At 31.0% G+C, this 9291-nt stretch overlaps 1 protein-coding gene across 1 annotated transcript; it reads left to right on the forward strand.

The window, feature by feature from the left end:
- The first annotated feature begins 3684 nt into the window (after window positions 1-3684).
- Window positions 3685-8708, forward strand: LOC114388996 (probable serine/threonine-protein kinase PIX13). Its single transcript, XM_028349558.1, has 6 exons — window positions 3685-3962; window positions 4056-4423; window positions 6643-6778; window positions 6870-7012; window positions 7425-7548; window positions 8094-8708. The coding sequence occupies exons 1-6, from the start codon at window positions 3890-3892 to the stop codon at window positions 8468-8470; spliced, it is 1221 nt and encodes a 406-aa protein (XP_028205359.1). The 5' UTR covers window positions 3685-3889; the 3' UTR covers window positions 8471-8708.
- The last annotated feature ends 583 nt before the right edge of the window (window positions 8709-9291 follow it).

The following is a 9291-nucleotide window of genomic DNA, read 5'->3' on the forward strand; positions in this document are numbered from 1 at the left end:
TTAACAGATAGTATTTATATCACTTACAGTAAAAATATACAAACAACACCCTGACAAATATTATTTTTTTCACTTACAGTCTCATGATATAAACAGCATCCTGTCAGATAATATTTATAGCACGGACACTCTATTTCATCAACATTATAATTATATATCTATTTAATATTCAATTATACTCCTGTGATTGCAATTTTATTAACCAAGTGATCCGTGCATATACACGGGTTAGAGACTAGTATATGTTAAAGTATTAACTATACGTACTATAATAATTCACTTATCAATTATAATTTGGTATTAACGGGAATTGAGTCTAGTGAAGAGATTAATTTCTTACAATGTAGAAAATAAAGATTTGAATTCTTGTTGAAAGGAGTGTTTATATTTAATGTTTGAGTGTCTCAAACAAAATTGTTTCGGAAGAAGATGGTAGACTTATGAAAAAAATATCAATTATGATGGGTGAATCATGAGTGGTTCAAATTTCAAGTTTATGACCTTTGGTAGTCCACAATTGTTGTAGTTAACGTTATTATCTTTGCAAAAGCAGGCTCTCTTTTTTTTTTTTCTTTTTTTTATGTCTCCACAAAAGAAAGAAAAGATTATTTTGATTGCAAGATAATGGCTTTATTTAGGGGCCTCTCTCTTTGCATTGCATCTTTATATATACTTACAAATAAGCATGCACTTGTGAGCATGTGAAGGACTCTGTCCATGTCACCTTTCCCACTCATGTTGCCATCGGAATTAACGTGCGGTGGCTAGCTATTTTAGTCACTTTAACAGCAATCCCGTACTCCAAACAGAGTATATATATATAATGCAAAACAAAGCCATGGACACTTGAATCTATTGAATTTGATCACTAATCCAAACAAAACTAAAAACGAGAAAAATGAAAAAGTATGGAAGTAACGGCCTAAGGTTTCGTTGTTTTTAGATACATGAAATAATCTATTCAGTAAAAAAATTTATGTTTTATTTTGTCCTATATACAAAATTTCCTTAGATCAATAGTAAACACACATCTCGAATAAAATTAATTTTTGATTTAATGGATTGAGAAAAATTGGTCATCTTTGATTTAGATAAAAAAATCTTATATTAATAATTATTTATTATTTTTCATTAAATTACTATATTTACTTAAAAGTATTTAGTACATTCTTAACATTTTAAAACATTAAATACTTAATCAACTAGAGTTGGGCTTTGTGGAAGGGGCCAATATCTTACACAAGGTTCAAATTCTGGTTTAAAAAGTGTTCATATTTAATGTTGAAGCATATTTTGAATAGGGCTACCTCAATACCTTGAAAAGAGAATATTTATGGAGAACCAAAAGAAATGTTAAATACTTAATTTTATATTTTTTTAAATTTTAAATTCATAATACATGTCTTAGGGAATAAAATTTTAATATTTTTTTTTGCGTGAATCTCAATTTTGACCACTTTAATATACACATGCATAGCACATTAATTCTTCATTTATTAGAAAGAGCAATAAGTAGAGCTATTAGGTTAACATACTAAAAAAAATAGGTTGTGAATTTAAATTCTTGACTAAAAAAATTAACAAACCAACAAGTAATATTTACTAATAAGAAAATGGGTCGTAAATATATTTACTTATAATATTAAGAAATTTATAATATTATTTAATGACAAATCATCTTATATATTAAATTTATTGACTTTTATAATAAAACTATCATAAAGTAATGCTACCATACTTTTTGATTGATTAACATTGTAGTTTACTAATTTACGTTAATAATCTATAAAAATTAACCTCTATTAAAAAAATGAACACGAATTTTATCTTTTTAAAAGGTCAAATTAATTTAACTCTTAATCGTATACTAATAATTTAACCTCATCTTGAATGAAAGCATTTTTAGTGACTATTTTTAAATGAGAATATTTTTAAGAGTTGTTCTTCAATGATAAAATTTTTAGAAATTATTCCAATCTTATAGATTGAGTATTTAGTTTTAGATTTTAAATTTGATATATATATATATATTTTAAAAAATATAGTTCTTAATTATATATTCAAATTTAGTTTGATTTAATAACTAGTTCAAAATCTTTTCTCTCAACCGTTCTAAAAACCCTCCTTGCATCTTTATTTGCATACTTAATTTCTTTAATTACTTATCATTACTAATTTACTACACTCTTTTCAATTTTCATCTTTTATTTCTAAATTGAAATTCAATATTTTTTTTAAAAATTATCGCTAAATTAAAAATAATATTGAATCATAATACAAGTTAATTCACATGTTAACAATATTTATTTATTATAAATTTTAATTAAATAAAAGAAAAACATTTATCTTATACATTATACATTCTAGTTAATGATAATTTTGTTGCACAAAATAGTAGAATTGATGACCACACTAATGTATTGGTTTTGTTCATTCATTGCATGGAATGAGGAAGGTGGTCGAAGGTGAGTTTAGGCCAACTCTCCTTACGCGGTTGTTGACTTGTGATGTGAACTCATCAGTGTGAAACTTCCTCACCGTTGTAATGGCGGCAGAATGACAAGCATGGGTAAATGATATATATATATATATATATATATATATATATATATATATATATATATATATATATATATATATATATATATATAATTTTTCATCTATCAAACACTTTTTGCAGTAAGAAATGATAACTATAAATAAATGCACATAATTTTTCAAAGTAGTATTTTTTTATTTATCTTTTATGTTTTTTAAAATTTTATTTTGTTTATTTTTTATTTTTTAAAAATATTAGTGTCTTGTTAAATTTTAAATTTTAAAATAATTAATTTAAATAGTGTCGATTAAAAATTGTTAATGTGTCTTTTAAAAGTAAATTATGTAAGAAACATATTTGTGATGTTGGATTAGATTGCATTTATTTGAGTGATGAATTAAGTAATTTGTTTTTAAAAGACTCAATGATGATTTTTAGTTGTTATTATTTTAAATTAATTATTTTAAAACTTAAAAATTAATAAAACAATAATATTTCTAATGAAAATTAAAAAATGAAATAATTTTTTTAAAATTTAATGTATTAAAATTAAAAAACACTAAAATATAAAAAAATAAAAGATGCCCTTTAGCCTCACTTTTAATATTGATGATTCATATATGATTATATGATCACATTTATATTCTCACATACGAAAATGTATTGTTAGAGTCGACTCAGTATATTCTTAGACGTAAAACAAACTCTGAGGTAAGGTCTTTTTAAAATTAATAAAACTAATAAATTAATTAAAGGCCTTACAAAAATTAAAAATAAATTTTCCTCAGGCAGAGTATTCAGACCCCATTTACTAAGGAAAAAATAATTTAGTTACCACTATACTTAATAAAAGGTTATATAAATATAACAATATTAAATAATTTTTTTCAATAACTTAAAGCAAGGATTTTAACTACCTTATGCTTAGGCTGACCTTGTATATGATATAAGAATAACTTTCTTATAAAATAATAATTAAGAATGACCAATCTCAAATTAAAAATACCAAACCAGATCTTTTGAATGCCATAACATTGAAGTTTCAATAGAAATACAAGTAAATAGCCAAAAAGAAAAATACTCAATTACGCCATGTGGTTGAAGTTGAGCACAGAAAATCATAGCCCCGATCAAGAACACAACGAAATTGACAAAGACACTTCTCTCTCTCTCTCTAACATAAAACATAATATCTCATTATTCATTTGTCTTCTCTCTTTAGTTTCTAACTATTCAACCCACCAATACAACACAAAACCAATCCCCTCAAACACCAACCCATCTTTTCTCTCTCACAAATTTCCTTGGTCAAGCAAGTGGCAACCACGCCAAACAGAAGAGCTTCCTTACATGGGTCTCTGCTTCTCCTCCTCTTCATCCACACCTCACTCCTCTTCCCTCAACCGCCCTCAGCAGTACTCAGGCAAGTCTTCCCCAAGCACACGTCACATGTTCCTGCTGATTCTCCTTTTTCTTTTATAACCACTTCGGTTCGGTTTGGTTCGATTTTTTTCAGGCTCAGCGAGCACTGACACCAAGAACGTGGGATTCTCCGCCACCACGAGCAGCGCCGGGAAGAGCCAATTCTCGGAGATCGCGAGTGGGAGCATCAACAGCAGCCAAGGCTCTCTTCCTCTTCCTCTTCCTTCTCCCGATGGCCAGATTCTAGAAAGGCCGAACCTGAAGGTGTTCAGCTTCGGAGACCTGAAATCTGCCACCAAGAGTTTCAAGTCCGATACATTGCTCGGTGAAGGCGGGTTCGGAAGAGTTTACAAGGGATGGTTGGATGAGAAGACCCTCTCCCCGGCCAAAGCTGGCTCCGGAATGGTCGTTGCCATCAAAAAGTTGAACCCCGAAAGCACGCAAGGCTTCCAAGAGTGGCAGGTAATAACTTTATTTTCATCTCTTTCATTGACTTTTTTTTTCAAGAGTAAAGATTGAACATACTACTATCTCTTAACCAAAAATTTGAAGCACTTTACTCTACTTTAGAAATCCGAGGACTCAATTGTATGGGTACGTAAAATACAAGATTTCCAATAGTTTGAATATTTTCATCACATCCAGCAAAATTTAATTATGTTACATGTGTGTTGGATGTATTCTATGTGTTCGAGCCGTCCAACAAATGTATTAGAAATGAAACCTGAGACAGATGTACACCTAAACAAATTGCTTTCGTCCCCAAGAACAAAGGAGTGTGTTAGTTGTAAGAGGTGTGAATCTGTCGCACGGGAAATTACTCAAATTTTTAGCCACTGAACCAAACTTTCCTAAGTTTCTTTCATTTACTTTTCTTACTTTAATTCTGAACGCACTAATTTTTACATTTAAATTAATAGAAAATGAATAAATAATATGTACATCAATCTTGTAAAAATTACACAGTCAGTCATTTCGCTACAAATTATTACATATATATAATAAATTTATTGTTTTTTAATTATAATAAGTATATCTCAAAAGTTATAAGTTTTAATTGATTAAAAGTGAAAAAGTTCATGAAAGTTTATGGATATATTCTAATTAAAGTCTTATTTTTTCTTGTAATTGATAGTACTTTTTAATTTTTTTTTCAATTGAAGTTTATCTAGTTAATAATTAACTGGGTTATCATTATTTATTAATAAATATTGCACTGTTAGTGATGCTATGATCTTTTACATAATTATCTGTGGGTCTTTCTTTCTGTTTTTCTAATCGCCTAGTTAATTAATTGGCAGTACTTTATTTTTCTATTTTGTTAGTGGTTGAAGAAGAATTGAGAAAAATTAATAAGAATTTCCAATTCAAGTTTTTGTAGTAATTAATGCTGTTCAATATTGTACAGTTAGCAATGCTATGTCCTTACATCATTATCTGCTGGTCTGTGTCTTTTTTGTTGTTGACTGAAGAGTTAGTTTTGAAGATAGTTTAGAATTAGAGTGTTAATATGGTGGTGGTGGTGATGGTGATCTTGATTTGATTCTGCAATGTGGAGTCACACCTGTGGTTGATGCTGGGGGGTTTGAAATTCCACAGGAACTATAGTATTAAATAATCGAGTCTGCAAGAATGTGGTTGGAAATTTTGTTGTGGGGCCCACTTACATGACCTGTTTTTCTTCCATTCATTGGATATCCACAAGTGAAGATGGGTTATTAAAATACGGTGCCTTAAATTCCGCACCATTGAATGCTTGACTCATGGTATGATATAGTACTACTCAAAATGGGCGTTTACCTTTCACTTTTTAAATTGGATCGTTTTGGCTGTTTGTGCTAGCTATTTTTCCCTTGACTTTTTCCTTCACATAAGGGGAAACTAAATTATTCATGTTCCGTACATCATGTTTGAAAAGTATGATGCCATCACATTACCATTTCGCAAAGGGAACTACTTTTTAAGTTCTTGTACACGTGGTGATCCAGCCTAACAATTTCTTATGAAAACTAGTTAATAATAGTATGTTTGCTTTGAGATGTGAATTGGGATTTTTGTTAAAGATTGTTTTTGGTATTAATTGGACAATGCTAATGAATCTGTGGACTGTTGTTGAGGTATCCAAAATGGACTAAGATGATTTGTCCGAAGTCTTCTAGTGATGGTGAACTCTTAGCAAATTTGATGATCAAGTTATTAAATATTCAACCAGAGTGATGATGTGTAATAAATGTGCCGCTCATACAATGATGCTAGTTGTATTTACAAGAGCCTAACACGAGTTGGATTCCTTGATATGGAGTAAGGCCTCTCAAGGGCAATATTCTCTTGTCATGATTTCATCTTGAAAATCTTACTCTTGATTATTAATCTAGGTTGATCCAACTTTTCAGTTGAGGTAATCCGTTATATGGATTGGAACTTGAGCCTAGTTCGGAACGAAGATGAATTATTGAAATACTTAATACAAGCTTTTCATGACAATGTAAAATTAGATGAACTCGTTCTATTCTAAAGGACATACTAAATCAAAATGTTTGCCATTCTATCATGTGATTTCAGTCGGCGTATTGCATTTAATTTTACAGTTTTACTATCAACACAATATAGTACCTTCCAAGTTAAATTCAGTCTAGCTATTTAATTATCTAACATGTTTTTCTGTTGATTGGAAAATGCAGTCAGAAGTGAACTTTTTAGGAAGGCTTTCTCACCCCAACCTGGTCAAGTTGTTGGGTTATTGTTGGGACGATGATGAGCTTCTTCTTGTGTATGAATTCTTGCCAAAGGGAAGCTTGGAGAATCATCTTTTCAGAAGTATGTAAATTGAAGACCATTAAAATGAATATAAGAAAACTCATCCTCATGAATTTGAGTTTAATTCATTCTCTGTCATTTTTCTGAGCAGGAAATCCTAACATAGAACCACTTTCTTGGAACACCCGGCTTAAAATAGCTATTGGTGCAGCTCGGGGATTAGCTTTCTTGCACGCCTCCGAAAAGCAAGTCATATACCGAGACTTCAAGGCCTCAAATATACTTCTCGATTTGGTCAGTTATTTTTTCGTAGTTGATTTTCTTATGTTGTTTGTTAGTCTACCTTTTCCCTTTTTCTCTTAGAGATGGAAGCTAAAGGAAATGTAGTATCAAATAGGGATGAACAGACAGCTTACAAATTTGGACACCATTGTTGTTTTACTACCAACCTCATGCGGAAAAGGTTAACTTAATCTGTTAAGAGAATATCAACTGAAAAATGCAGTATCTTCGTTCTCATTTTCTCTTGTTTTTTTAGTGCTGTCAATATATATTATAGACCCGAATACTGGATGTAGTTGAAGAATATTACATGATGTTATGTGTGCATACTGCATAATTATAATTTTAAAGTAAGAGAATTGATATTTATTTATTGTTAAATTCCTCAGATCATTTAGATAACCGATTGTTTTGTGTCCTACAGAATTTCAATGCAAAAATCTCAGATTTTGGCTTGGCGAAATTGGGGCCTTCTGGGGGACAATCACATGTAACTACCAGGGTCATGGGTACGTATGGTTATGCTGCTCCAGAATACATAGCAACAGGTAACTATATCTTGACATAATTGACAATTAAAGCAACTTGAAATGTATGTTTTGACTATTAATGACTCACGAGGCATAATATGACCCAAGAATTACATGCCATGCAATATAAGTAGGAAATGGAAGCAAAATCTAGGACAAAATGAATGGTTTATCTGGTTTGAGAATTTCATTTTTTGTTTATATTTCCTATTTTCATATCTAATTACTAAAATGCTCCTTGACTTCTTGATTTCAAAGATTTGTACGTGAAAAGAAGGAATTGTGCTGTTTTCACTATTTATAAGAATAAGAAATAAACTAAAAATAAGTCAGCATATTAGCATTTTTGTAACTATAAGTAAAAACAAGAAATGAAAACAGACAAAGGCAAAGCTTCCTTAAACCAAATTGACCTTAATGTAATATTCTAAAGCAATCCATGGTTTGTGGAAGATGAAGTAGGGGAAGGTAGACTAAAAATAAGGAATATTTCAACAGGTCACTTGTATCAATATTTCAACCACAAATTAACATGACTTTGAATTGTATTTATATTTCAACAGGCCACTTGTATGTGAAGAGTGATGTCTACGGATTTGGCGTAGTGCTACTTGAAATACTGACAGGCATGCGGGCACTGGACACAAAACGGCCAACAGGGCAGCAGAACCTAGTTGAATGGACCAAGCCTCTTCTCTCTTCCAAGAAAAAGTTGAAAACAATAATGGATGCTAAGATAGTGGGTCAATATTCACCCAAGGCAGCGTTTCAAGCAGCACAACTTACTGTAAAATGTCTAGAACATGACCCCAAACAACGTCCTTCCATGAAAGAAGTGCTTGAGGGAATGGAAGCCATTGAAGCTATCCATGAAAAATCCAAGGAATCCAAAACCCGCAATTCTTATCAATCTCCTCGGCAGAGAGTTGTGAGAGTATAAGTAAATTTGTATACAAAAGAAGACCACTAGAGAGTGAGAATAGCCATATGGTCCATTGAATGTTGGATCACTCACCTAATAGATGTGATTTCTTTCTTTCTTTTTTCTTGTGTTGCTTGGAAGGGGAGAATTTTACTGGGCTTTTACATGTATGATTTTTTTGTGAATTATTCACATTTTTATAAAATGGGAAAATATTTTGTAAGTGCAATAAAGTAACATAATTTTGATGCCAATATGTCACTTTTTTATCAAGACTTTTTCTTTCATCAATGGAAAGTTGATTAACCTAACTAATATTCAAATGTATTTGAATATCTTATCCATTGGCAGGTAATTAATCATCTATAATATCACACATTATCTATAAGGTACAATTATCTTCTATCTTTTATCTATAAGCAAATGTTTATCTCTAACATTATCTATAAGCTTCCGGTTATTATCTACAAGCTGAAAATTATCTACAAGGGTATAACAACCCCTACAAACAAGGACCAATATCCTCGCTCAACTAATATAAATATAGGTTCCATCGAACTCCTATACATGACTTGCTCACACACTCAGCACACAACAACAAGCCTGTGCTCCCTTCTCTTTCTCGCTCATACGAGCTTACTTCAGCATATACTTGCTTTGCTTTTCTCACACATATTCTTACTTGAGCGTCAGAGTCCTTTGTTTTGCAGATCTCTCCTCCTGTTAAAGGCACCTCTCCAAGATGACATCTGAAGTTCAGGACCCCACTCAACCACATCCATCTTGACATGTCACGATTTCAGATTTTAGTAAGAACATTTGGCGCCCACCGTGGGGCC

The sequence above is a fragment of the Glycine soja genome, chromosome 16 (assembly GCF_004193775.1).
Source record: "Glycine soja cultivar W05 chromosome 16, ASM419377v2, whole genome shotgun sequence".
Classification (NCBI taxonomy): domain Eukaryota; kingdom Viridiplantae; phylum Streptophyta; class Magnoliopsida; order Fabales; family Fabaceae; genus Glycine; species Glycine soja.

Coding starts and splice junctions, on each gene's coding strand:
- LOC114388996 (XM_028349558.1), top strand. CDS start 3,890: ATGGGTCTCTGCTTCTCCTCCTCTTCATCCACACCTCACTCCTCTTCC. Junction 4,424..6,642: donor AAGGCTTCCAAGAGTGGCAG/GTAATAACTTTA, acceptor TGGAAAATGCAG/TCAGAAGTGAACTTTTTAGG. Junction 6,779..6,869: donor GGAGAATCATCTTTTCAGAA/GTATGTAAATTG, acceptor TTTTCTGAGCAG/GAAATCCTAACATAGAACCA.